The sequence below is a fragment of the Phyllopteryx taeniolatus genome, chromosome 5, assembly GCF_024500385.1.
Source record: "Phyllopteryx taeniolatus isolate TA_2022b chromosome 5, UOR_Ptae_1.2, whole genome shotgun sequence".
NCBI classification, from domain to species: domain Eukaryota; kingdom Metazoa; phylum Chordata; class Actinopteri; order Syngnathiformes; family Syngnathidae; genus Phyllopteryx; species Phyllopteryx taeniolatus.
This window is the reverse complement of record NC_084506.1, coordinates 11,892,128-11,904,625: the sequence shown is the minus strand read 5'-3', so window position 1 is coordinate 11,904,625 and position 12,498 is coordinate 11,892,128. Positions and strand designations below refer to the sequence as shown.

The 12,498-nt window shown below is 43.7% G+C and overlaps 1 protein-coding gene across 1 annotated transcript in view; it reads left to right on the top strand.

Annotated features, from left to right (window-relative positions):
• The window catches only part of jph3b (junctophilin 3b), a 97,926-nt gene that overhangs the window by 62,169 nt on the left and 23,259 nt on the right, over window positions 1-12,498 (top strand). The window contains exons 4-5 of the mRNA XM_061773474.1: window positions 116-240; window positions 10,314-11,293. Coding sequence (XP_061629458.1) covers window positions 116-240; window positions 10,314-11,293 — 1,105 coding nt within the window. The remainder of the gene's footprint in view (window positions 1-115; window positions 241-10,313; window positions 11,294-12,498) is intronic.

The window sequence follows — 12,498 nt, the reverse complement described above, 5'->3', positions numbered from 1 at the left end:
TTAACAATTGAATAGTTTTGTAGGTTATGCTGGTTCAAAACCATTGTTTTGTCTCATAATGACGTTTCACATATGTACTTTTAATAATAATAATAATTTCCTTTCCTTGTGTCAGGACGGCTCACGCGCAGGGTAAAGCAGAGGCAGCTGTTGGAGCAGCCCTGAAAGCTCAAGAGGAGAGTCGCATGGCCAGAGTCACTGCCAAGCAGTTCTCCCCTTCCTTCCAGCACCCAGGAAATGGTGGGTGAACACACAATGAATTCAATGATATTTACAGTGCCATGAAAAAGTATTGGCGCCCTGCTCAAATTCTTATATTTTTGCAGTTTCCCCACTCTGTTTAAGATCATCAAATACATGTAACTATCAGACAAATATAACCCAAGTTAACTTAAAAGCTGTTTTAAAATGGTGGTTTCATTTATTAAGGAAATAAAAACTATTCAAAGTTACCAGGGGGGGCACGGTGGCCGACTGATTAGAGCCTCAGCCTCACAGCTCTGAAGACCCGGGTTCAATCCTCGGCCCCACCTGTGTGGAGTTTGCATGTTCTCCCCGTGCCTGCGTGGGTTTTCTCCGGGCACTCCGGTTTCCTCCCACATCCCAAAAACATGCATTAATTGGAGACTCTAAATTGCCCGTAGGTGTGACTGTGAGTGCGAATGGTTGTTTGTTTGTATGTGCCCTGCAATTGGCTGGCAACCAGTTCAGGGTGTACCCTGCCTCCTGCCCGATGACAGCTGGGATATGCTCTAGCACGCCCGCGACCCTAGTGAGGAGAAGCGGCTCAGAAAATGGATGGATGGATGGAAGTTACCAGGTTCTGTGTGAAAAAGTAATGGCCCCTTAAGTCTAATAACCGGTTGGGCCATCCTCAGCAGCTGAAATCAAGTGTTTTCTATAACTGGCAATAAGTCTTTTGTTGTCCAGGTCATGAAGGAGCTAAGCAGCCCAAGACCATCACACTACCACCAACATGTTTGACTGTTGGTATGATGTTCTTTTTTTCTGAAATGCTGTGCTACATTTACACCAGATCTAACAAGACACACACCTTTCAAAAAGCTCAACTTTCATCTCATCAGTCCATATAATAGTCGCCCAAAACTGTTGGGAATAATTCAGATTTTGTTTTTTATGCAAAAGTAAAATGAGCCTTTATGTTCTTTTTGCCCAGTCTCTTCCTTATTGTTGTGCCATGCACACTGACCTTAACTGAGGCAAGGGAGGTCTGCAGTTCTTTATAAGCTGTCCTGAGTTACTTTGTGGCCTCCTGGATGAGTCAATGCTGTTCTCTTGGGGTAATCTTTGTAGCCCGTCCATCCCTGGGAAGATTCACCACTTTTCCATGTTTTCTCCATGTGAGGATAATGACTCGCCCAATGGTTCACTGGAATGAAAGCTTTAGAAATGGCTTTTGTAACTCTTTCCAGACTGATAAATATCCATTACTTTATTTCTCAACGGCTCTGGCTTTTCTTTGGATCCTGTCATTATCTTGCAGCTTTTTTAGATCTTTTGTCCGACTTGATTTTGTCGGGACAGATATTGTTTAAGTGATTTCTTGATTGAACAGGTCTGGAGGTTATCAGGCATGGGTGTGACCAGGGAAAATTAACCAAAATTTGTGATTAACCAGAATGAATTCATGATTTAACAAGGGGGATAATTACTTTTTCACTCAGGGCCAGGTAATTGAATAGTATTTTTTTTCCTTAATAAACAAAATCACCATTTAAAAATAGCATTTAAAGTTCACTTGGGTTATATTTTTCTGATATTTATATTTGTTTGATTATCTTGAACAGTAAAGTGGGGAGACTATGCAAAAATATAAGAATTTGAGAAGGGGGCCAATACTTTTTCATGGCACTGTATATGCCACACACACCTGTGGTACACACCTTTGTACAGCCGAGCAAGACTTGCGTGAAGAATCTATTTATCTAATTTTATACATAGACAAGTCTTAGGAAAGACCAATTACACAGTTACTAATCAATCAGGTGGGACGGTGATAGCCAAATGTGGCTAACACGTCTGCACAGAGTTTGTCTGTTCTGCCTGTGCTCACGTGGGATCTCTCTGGTAATTCAGTTTCCCCCACATTCCACAAACATTCATTCATTCGAGACTAGTTGTGTGTAGCGTATATTTGTTTTGGATAAAAGTGTAATTAATTTGGAAAAGGAATACAAGGGATAGTAAACGCCTGCATTTACTTCCGGTGAAATTCAACGTACGTTGAAGGGTAAAATCAAACTATCTTTGTCTCATATAGGGCACCACATCTCTTTTTATATTCGTAAATTTTAGGAAAAGTGACGAAAAACCTCGATCAATCTCTGTATTTTAGAAGGCTCGCTACATTAATAGAAATAAAAGTTCTTGATTTCAGCGGTCAACTATTTTGGACTCAAACACGCACAATACACACAGGAAGTGGAATTTCAGAGAAAAGTTAATGAAAACCACAAGGGTATTCGGGGACAAATGAAAAGGGACTTCACTACAAAAATTACAGACAAACGTATGTAAAGAACAAGATATAGGGTGAATGACTGAACTCGTAACGTGAGCATGAAATAAGTTGAATCATAGTGAGGGAGAGTAAGTTGGCTGGAGCCGCACTGCAGCTGAAGAGATGTTAGCCAGCAAGAGAGAACGCCAGAGAGAGCGGCAAAAAGGGCCGAGGCTTTTTGTGCTAAGTGAGGCAAATTTTGCCCTTTCTGCGCGAGCCAGGCCCTAAGTACGGGTTGAGACTCAGCATATTTAAAAAAAAACAATTCCCAACTTTGAAACTGTCTTGCGCATAGATCAAGCATATAAAATGATTGTTTAAACTTTAGTCTTGGCAAATCAACTACTTATTGTTCACTACAACAGCGCTTTGTACTCTTTGGCTCCAAATCAAGAGGGACAGTTCTCAAAGTCTCGTAGCCAGACCTGTAAAACTACACATTAATGACACAGACATCAAGGTATACATTTAGGATATTCATGAAGGTTTGTTTTGCTTGTTACAAACGTGGGATGTCTTCAATGTCATTTTTATTGTCCACAGGCAGTGTCTCTAAGGGGGTGATCTTGTTCCATTGTGCAACAGTCATCAATCACTTCCTTCCCCCAATCATACTGTGCAAGGCATGAGGAGACTTGCAATCACTTTATGGCTCAGATGATACAAACCAGGTTTCCTGTGTCTTGTGAAAACAAACCAGCTGGTTGAGCTTCAGGAAGCAGGAATGCAAAGGTTATCAACTCTTGGGGGTTGCCGTTGACAACTGTTCAAAAGGGCGTATTCGCTACACGTGAATGGTTGTTTGCAGGTATGTGCCCTGTGATTGACTGGTGGCCAGTCCATGTTTTATCCTGCCTCGTGCCTGAAGTCATCCAGGAAAAACTCCAGCTTCTCTGTGAACCAGATAAGGATAAATGGTAGACAATGAATGAATGCTGGAAAATGTTTTTCTTCCAACTTTGGGGAAGGCACTTTTCTATTGCAGCATGACTGTGCCCCAGTGCAGAGAGCAAAGTGCAATGCATGCTTTTGATAAAGGTCTCTGTCAACCACCCTAAAGCTTTGTATTTCTGGCTTTGTCAGTCACACCTATAAAACACTGCAGGTAGCCAAGCTAGGCCACGCTGTGCTCAGCACTGTGACACACACCACACACACACGAAAACGTACTTTACATACACACACATGAACACACACATAACACATTCATTGACACTTTACTGCACATTCTAACGTGAAGGTTCATACGTCAGTCATACAAATCTCTGTCAAAATATAGTGGTGAATATACAGTGTATATATAATACCTGCGGCACGGTGGGCGACTGGTTAGAGCGTCAGCCTCACAGTTCTGAGGACCCGGGTTCAATCCTCGATCCCGCCTGTGTGGAGTTTGCATGTTCTCCCCGTGCCTGTGTGGGTTTTCTCCGGGCACTCCGGTTTCCTCCCACATCCCAAAAACATGCATTGATTGGAGGCTCTAAATTGCCCGTAGGTGTGACTGTGAGTGCGAATGGTTGTTTGTTTGTATGTGCCCTATGATTGGCTGGCAACAAGTTCAGGGTGTACCCCGTCTCCTGCCCGATGATAGCTGGGATAGGCTCCAGCACGCCCGCGACCCTAGTGAGGAGAAGCGGCTCAGAAAATGGATGGATGGATATATAATACCTGTAAAAAGGCTACACAGCCCAAATCCCAGGTTTTTGTGGTATCAGAAATGAGACCAAAATAAATACTTTTTACAAAATTAAAGTGCAACCAAACAGACCAAAAAAAATATTTTAAATATGACACTCATTAAAAAGCTGGAAAATTAACAAATGGATAAAAAAAATCACAAAGTATTTGAAATCAGGCTTGAAAATTGTCAAGAATTGAGACATTCTTTCAGCTTCCAGATGCTGTGGGCATGTCACTGAATGCTCTGAAAACCGTGCCTTCCTGTAACTTTCAGCTCTCAGTCAAATATGTACCTTCTCTCTACAGGTAGTAATGAGTTCAGGTTAAAAGGAATGAGGAAGTGGTAATTCCACTGAATGGCCACTGCATGGAATAAGGGTGCTAGGTTTTTATATAGTGGAGGAGCGCCTCATGCTAGAAAGTATAAGCCCTAGCCTGCTGATGTCATGGGGTTAGATTTTAGCCACACAGGAAAGGGAAGGTGGAGCTCTTTGCTTGTGACGTAGATAAGCTTGAGTAATTCAGATGACTTGATTTCAGGCCTCTCGGACAAAAAACGTCTTGTACTCAGGAATGCGTGGACGATTTTAATTCTTATTTCACGCTTACTGAGGGAACATAGAGAAAATATTACATCTCAAATACTAGAAAAAGTTGCTTTGACAAAATATTTCCCCTTTATACGGGAGTCAGCACACACCTGCCACCATTTAAAATGCCTTTGACTAACCTGAAATAAATGTCAGCTGTTCTAGTAGGCTTTTTCTGACATGTATTTTGCTGTCTATCTGAATGCTGAAGGTTTTTTGCTAACACTGACTGTTATTTGGAACTGTTCAAAATTCCTTCCACCTTGGCCCCAGTTTGAGCTGAAGAAAAACAGCCCCACAGCATGATGCCACCACCACCATGCTGTACGCATGGTGTTCTTTTGGTGATAAGCAGTGCTGTGTTTGTGCCAAACATACCTTTTGGATTTATGGCCAAAAAGTTTAACCTTGGTTTCTTTGAACCATAAAATCTCCCAAACAACTGGGAAAATGCACTATGGTCAGGTGATACAGTATGTTACTTTAAAGATTTACATTAACATTCAGCATCCAGCAATCCATCCATTTTCTGTACCGCTTATCCTCATTAGGATCGTGGGCGTGCTGGAGCCTATCCCTATCCCTGTTAAAATGCCAGGTTTTTGTGAAAAGTGGGACCAAAATCATTCCTAATCTCGGCTAAGGTCTTTTGTGGAGTTTGCATGTTCTCGCCGTGCTTGCTTATGTTTCCTTCCTTCCTTCCTTCCTTCCTTCCTTCCTTCCTTCCTTCCTTCCTTCCTTCCTTCCTTCCTTCCTTCCTTCCGCATCCCTATGCATGTTAGGGGAATCCATCCATCCATCCATTTTCTGAGCCGCTTCTCCTCACTAGGGTCGTGGGCGTGCTGGAGCCTATCCCAGCTGTCATCGGGCAGGAGGCGGGGTACACCCTGAACTGGTTGCCAGCCAATCGCTGGGCACATAGAAACCAACAACCATTCACACTCACAGTCATGCCTACGGGCAATTTAGAGTCTCCAATTAATGCATGTTTTTGCGATGTGGGAGGAAACCGGAGTGCCCGGAGAAAACCCACGCAGGCACGGGGAGAACATGCAAACTCCACACAGGCGGGGTCGGGGATTGAACCCCGCACCTCAGAACTGTGAGGCTGACGGTCTAACCAGTCGGCCACCGTTAGGGGAATCCATAACTCTAAATAGTTCATTGGTGTGAATGTGCAAATTGTTGTTTATCTATGTGCCGGCGATTGACTGGCATCCATAGTACCGTATTTTCATGACTATAGGGTGCACCGTATTAAAAGGCGCAGTCTCAGTTACGGGGTCTATTTCTGTATTTAACACATATATAAGGTGCACCGTATTATTGGGTGCAGGCATGGTAAAACATACATACATAGCATACAAACATAGCTTAAAACATACAGTAGCATGTATGCACGCCAAAACATACGCTAGCATGCATGCTAGTGTATGTTTTTAAAAAGGCAGCGGGAGCAAAACTTAGTTCGGTTGTACTTTATTGAAATATTCAACAATGTACTCAAGTTATTTTTTGATCAATCCTCATCCACAAATCCATCAAAGTCCTCATCTTCTGTATCCGAAATGAACAGTTGGGCAAGTTCTCCAACAAACATGCCGGGTTCCCTCTCATCATTGTCAGAATCAGTCTCGTTGCCGGGGAGCTGTTCAGCAATGATGCCGGCTTTCACGAAAGCTCAGACAACAGTGCAAGCAGACACGTTAGCCCAAGCATCCACAATCCATTCACAAATTGTGGCGTAACTCGCCCGGCGCTGCCTCCTAGTCTTGGTAAAGCTGTGTTCGCCATCTGTCATCCATCGCTCCCACGCCGCTCGCAACTTCACTTTGAACGCCCTGTTTACACTGATGTCCAGTGGTTGGAGTTCCTTCGTCAAGCCTCCCGGAATGATGGCAAGCTCAGAGTTATTGCAATCAGTCGAATGGCGACTTGAGACGCTTCTCCCAGCTCATTAATCCATTGCTCGAGTTGGTCTTCCAACTCGGGCCACCTCGCCTTGTTTCCGCGGAAACTCAGCTTCGTCTTCGTCTTCAGCTCGTTTTCCTGCTTCCTCCACTTGCGAACCATGGATTCGTTGATCTTGAATTCTCTCGCGGCTGCTCGATTCCCATGTTCCAGCTTGCAGTTTAAACTGTGCTTCGTAAGCGTGTCTCTTCGTAGGTGGCATTTTCGGGGGTCCGTAGCCAAACCGATGTTGTTTTCCACAATGCACATACCTGCACTATATACCTACTGGGGGCGTGCCTTTAGCGTCTTCTTTCACGCGCACCCTTTAACGGCCGCATGCTGTCCTCAGCCACGTCCGCTTTTCCTCTATAAAAGCAGCGTGTCGGCAGGAAATGCTCCCAGTCAGTCAAACAGAGCGCTCATCAAAGTCACACAACAACATTTACAGATTTTGAAACTCGGTGCACACAGAAGGTGCGCCGCATTATAAGGCGCTCCGTCCATTTTGGGGAAAATGTAAGACTTTTAAGTGCGCCTTATGGTCGTGAAAATACGGTATAGAACGACTATAATATACAGTACATTTACAGTATATATATATTACAGGGTTTGAGACTGCGACCAAATTGGTCGCGTATGCGAAAATGTTTTCAGCTTGTGCAATTAAAAGTTTAATATTTTCAAATTTGCGCGAGTGCATGTTTTAATGGTTGAAGTCGCCTTTTTTTCACTGCAATCTCCTGCATGAGAGAGGGAGAGAGAGAGAGCACTGCGACGCCGTGTCATTATTATTATGAATTCCATTTGAGTTAAAAGCGACAGGCTGAACAAATTCTCTTCCATTAGATGGCAAACGGTACAGTACAATAAACCTCTGTATCCACCTGTTGTTATTCATACAACAGAATAATTCATGAGAGTTCCTGCAAATATATCAGCTTTGTGTTAAATTAACTAGGCCCAGATTTCACATTAAGTCAATTTTTGAGAAAACCCACACAGGCACAGGGAGAACATGCAAACTCCACACAGGTGGTGCCGGGGATTGAACCCTGGTCCTCAGAACTGTGAGGCAGATGCTCTACCCAGTTGTCCACCGTGCCACCAAATGAAGAAATCACCTATGTAATTTTTGATTTTTCTTTTCTTTCCATTGGCGTCAAATTTCTCTGCTATGGAGTTTGTTAAGCGAGTTGGTTTTATGTTTGTTGTTTATGTTTGAGGTAGTCGTAGTCTCTGAGAGTACTGTATCATTGCAGCACATAATTCTATAACTAAATGAAACAGTGAAGGCAATAAATAATACATTTAAAAATTCCTTCTACAAACAATTGATTATAATAATCTACCTTCATGCAGTTCTGCAGTCTCAAAATTAGGACGTTTCAATATACAGTGCTGTGAAAAATTATTGGCCCCCACTCAATTCTTAGATTTTTGCATAGTTTCCCCACTATAATGTTTATCAAAGATAATCAAAGAAATATAAATATCAGACAAATATAATCCAACAACAACAACAACAAAACTATTCAACGTTACCTGACCCTGTGTGCAAAAATAATTCCCCCCCTTGTTAAATTATGAATTGTGGCTTATCACAATTTTTGGTTAATTTTCACTGATCACATTCAAGTCAGATTACCTCTAGATCTGTTCAATCAAGAAATCACTGGAACAGAATCTCTCCCTCCAAAATCAAAACAGACAAAAAAAATTGAAACAAAATGACACGATCCTATCAGTCTGGAAAGGGTTACAAAAGCCATTTCTAAAGCTTTGGGATTTCAACGAACCATAGGGAAAGCCATTATCCTCACATGGAGAAAAAATGGAACAGTGGTGACCCTTCCCAGGAGTGGCCAGCCTACAAAGATTACCCCAAGAGAACTGCAATGACTCATTCAGGAGGCCACAAAGGAACTCAGGTCAATTTCTAAAGAATTGCAGGCCTCCCTTGCCTCAGTTAAGGTCAGCTTTCATGACACACCAAAAAGGAAGAGACTAGGCAAAAGTGGCGCATCCATGGGAGAGTTCCAAGGTAAAAGGTAAAACTTCTGACCAAAAAGAACATAAGGGCTCATGTTACTTTTTCAAAAAAACAAACATCTGAACATCTGGTGTAAATGTAGCACAGCATTTCAGAAAACGAAAATCATACCAACAATCTAACGTCGTGGCAGTGTTGATAGTCTTGTGCTGCTTAGCTCCTTCAGGACTTGGACAAGTTGCTGTGATTGATGGAACCATAAATTCTGCTCTTTAACAGAAAACTCTGAAGGAGAATTTTCACCCATCAGTTTGTGACCTCAAGCTGAAGTGCACTTGGGTTCTGCAGTAGGATAACGATCCAAAACCCACCAGCAAGTCAGGTCTGAATGGCTTTAAAAAAGCAAAATGAAAGTTTTGGAGTGGCCGAGTCAAAGTCCAGACTTGAATCCGATTGAAATGCAGTGGCATGACCTTAAAAAGGTCGTTCATGCTCGAAAACCCTCAATTTTTGCTGAATTGAAACAATTCTGCAAGGAAGAGTGGCCAAAATATCTCCACAGAGATGTGAAAGACTCATTGCCAGTTATAGAAAACGCTTGATTTCAGTTGTTGCACTTGAGGATGGCCCAACCAGTTATTAGGTTTAGGGGGCCATTAGTTTTTCGCACAGGGCCTGGTAACTGAATAGTTTTGTTTTTCCCTTAATAAATGAAATCAATATTTAAAAACAGCCTTTTAAGTTCATTTGGGTTATATTTGCCTGATATATACATTTGTTTGATGATATTAAACATTGAATTGGGGAAACTATGCAAAAATATAAAAATTTGAGAAGGGGGCCAATACTTTTTTAAAGCGATCTGTATGAGGACTACATTTGTCCATTTACACGGAATGTCTAGGTCTTTCATGTTTTGTTTGCCTTGCTGATGCATTAACCTGACTAACGTGTAAAAGTCTTTCCAGAAGAGATGAGTATTAGTAGATGTAAAAGAGAAGACCAAACTCAGCGGTTCCCTTCAATGCCAGTCCTGCTAAAGTACAGAATGACAATCTTCCCTTGTTAAATGTTTTATTTTATTTATTTATTTATTTATTTATTTTTAAATGTTAAAATATGTCAAGCCTATTTTGAGGAATCCTAATAATACAATGTTTGGCCACGTTAGGATTTACTGTTACAAATTTGCAAATAAAATCAATGAAAATTTTGACCGCAGTCACTATGAATCCACTGAACCAAACTGTGGGGGATACAATAATCAAATAGTCAAATGGCTATTATAGGTGGTGTGCACATTACCTGGTTTTGCTGTTGCACATTATTCAGGTCGCCCTGTAGCTGGTGGATTTGTTTGATGATCTTAAAGTGGTGAAACGATGCAAAAACATAAGAATTTGAGAAGGGGGCCCATACTCTTTCACAGCCCTGTATGATTCCTTGCCCACTAACGGGCTACTGAATACTGCAAATATCAAATGCTCTAGCTAGACGATGTTGTTATTGCTTTCTAAAAGCAATGTAACAAACAAACAGCTGTGCTAAGTTTCTTTATGGTTTCTTGTCTGTTTTGCAGGCATGGAGGTGCAACGTCCCAAGTGTCAGGTGTCCAGCGAGGTGGAGGGTGAGGGCTTGTCGAGTAGCGCCGGAACTGCTGACAGCCCCGACCTCTACGTGAGGAGCACAGGTTCAGATGACCCCTCCAATGCCACACCAGATCTCAGTCCCCCTTCTTCCTCACCTCCCCACAGTCCTCCTGCCCCAATTCGGTCATCCCAGCGCAGCAAAAGTGCTCGCTTTCACCGGCAGACTGCAGTCGACCATGGAGACAGGGTGAAAGAAGGGGGAGAGCGAGGTGAGAAGGAGGGGTCTGGAGGCCAGACAGAAATCCAGGTGTTGATAGAGGGAGGTAATAGGGAGAGTGAAGGTGGTGGAGGAAAGGTAGAGTACATGCGGGCAAAAAGCTGGAGTGAGGAAAAAAGGAAAGGGGTGTTCCACAAAGAAGGAGGGGGGCTTAGCGGACAAGGAACGAGGAGGACCAATGAACATAAACACAGCTCCTCCAATCACAAGTCTCGGGACCATGGCTCATCTAATAATAAGCAAGCCAGGGGAGACAGACGGACAGAGACATTTTCTTCTGCCTCTTGGACGTCTGGGCACAGGGGGGCGCACAGCAGAGGAGGGCGTCTTCTTGAGCAGGACGAAGAGAAAATGAGCAATTATGAAATGGAGATGAAGCCTTTACAGCCCAGAGATTCCACTACCCACAAGCCCCATGGGCACGGGGAGGAGAAGCACGGGCACAGTCATTCTCACGGAGAGGGGCGCTCACACACATTACAGCGACAGCGGCATAAGAACCGAGACGGGAGAGAAGGAAGAGAGGGGAAAGAGGGCAGGGAAGGTAAAGACCAGCTAGAGAGAGTACATCTGGCCGACAAGGCGGATTCTCGGCCTATACGACGGGACCTGACCCTCTCTCCCCCTCTGAAGTCCTCCCCCATCGCACCAGAACATCAGGATCAAGGTCTCATACAGCGCAAAGGCCACTCAGTAAGACCATTGCACTGCCGAACTCACACAAACAAACACAATTTGAAAAGCGGGTCACACAAATTATATCAAATAGTATAGCGGATTTTGTCACACTGGCCGGCCTCAAATTTATTTATTTAGAATACTGGTTACTGAAAACTGGTAAGCACATCTGCCTCACAGTTCTGAGAACCCAGGTTCGAATCTGGCCTCGCTTGTGTGGAGTTTGCATGTTCTCCTCGTTCCCGCGTGTGTTTTCGCTGGGTACTCTGGTTTCACATTCCAAAAACATGCACGGTAGATTAATCAAGGACTCTAAATTGCCCATTGTTGTGAATGTGAGTGTGAATGATGTTTGTCTATATGTGCCCTGCAATTGGCTGCCGACCAGTTCGGGGTGTACCCCACTTCGTGCTAGCACACCCGTGACCCTAGTTACGATAATCGGTATGGAAAATGGATGTTTACTGTAGATGCAATATTTTAGTAACATTTTAACACTCTTAACTGTAAAGTGGTTAGAGCTGTACAGTATTATTGTTTTCAGTGGTGTAGAACTGCACTTGATAATAAGTTTTTTTACTTAGCTGAATGATGGCAGCACGGTTGACGAGTCTGCCTCACAGTTCTGACATTCAAAACATAGCTCTGCCTTCCTGTGTTGAGTTTGTATGTTTACTCTGTGCTAGCGTGCGTTTTGCTAGGGTACTCCAGATTTTTTTTGTGTGTGTTTCCATCCATCCATTTTCTACCGCTTATCCGGGTCGGGTCGCGGGGGCAGTAGCTTTAGCAGGGACGCCCAAGACTTTCCTCTCCCCAGCCACTTCATCCAGCTCTTCCGGGTGGATCCCGAGGCATTCCCAGGCCACCCGAAGGACGGAGTCTCTCCAGCGTGTCCTGGGTCATCCCAGGGGTCTCCTCCCGGTGGCACATGCATCCGAATCAGATGCCCCAGCCACCTCATCTGGCTCCTCTCGATGCAGAGGAGCAGCGACTCTGAGATCCTCCCGGATGACTGAGCTTCTCACGCTATCTCTAAGGGACAGCCCGGACACCCTGCGGAGGAAACTCATTTCGGCCGCTTGTATCTGGGATCTTGTTCTTTCGGTCACGACCCACAGCTCATAACCATCAGGTGATGGTAGGAACATAGATCGACCGGTAAATCGAGAGCTTTGCCTTACGGCTTAGCGCCTTCTTTACCACAACGGACCGATACAAAG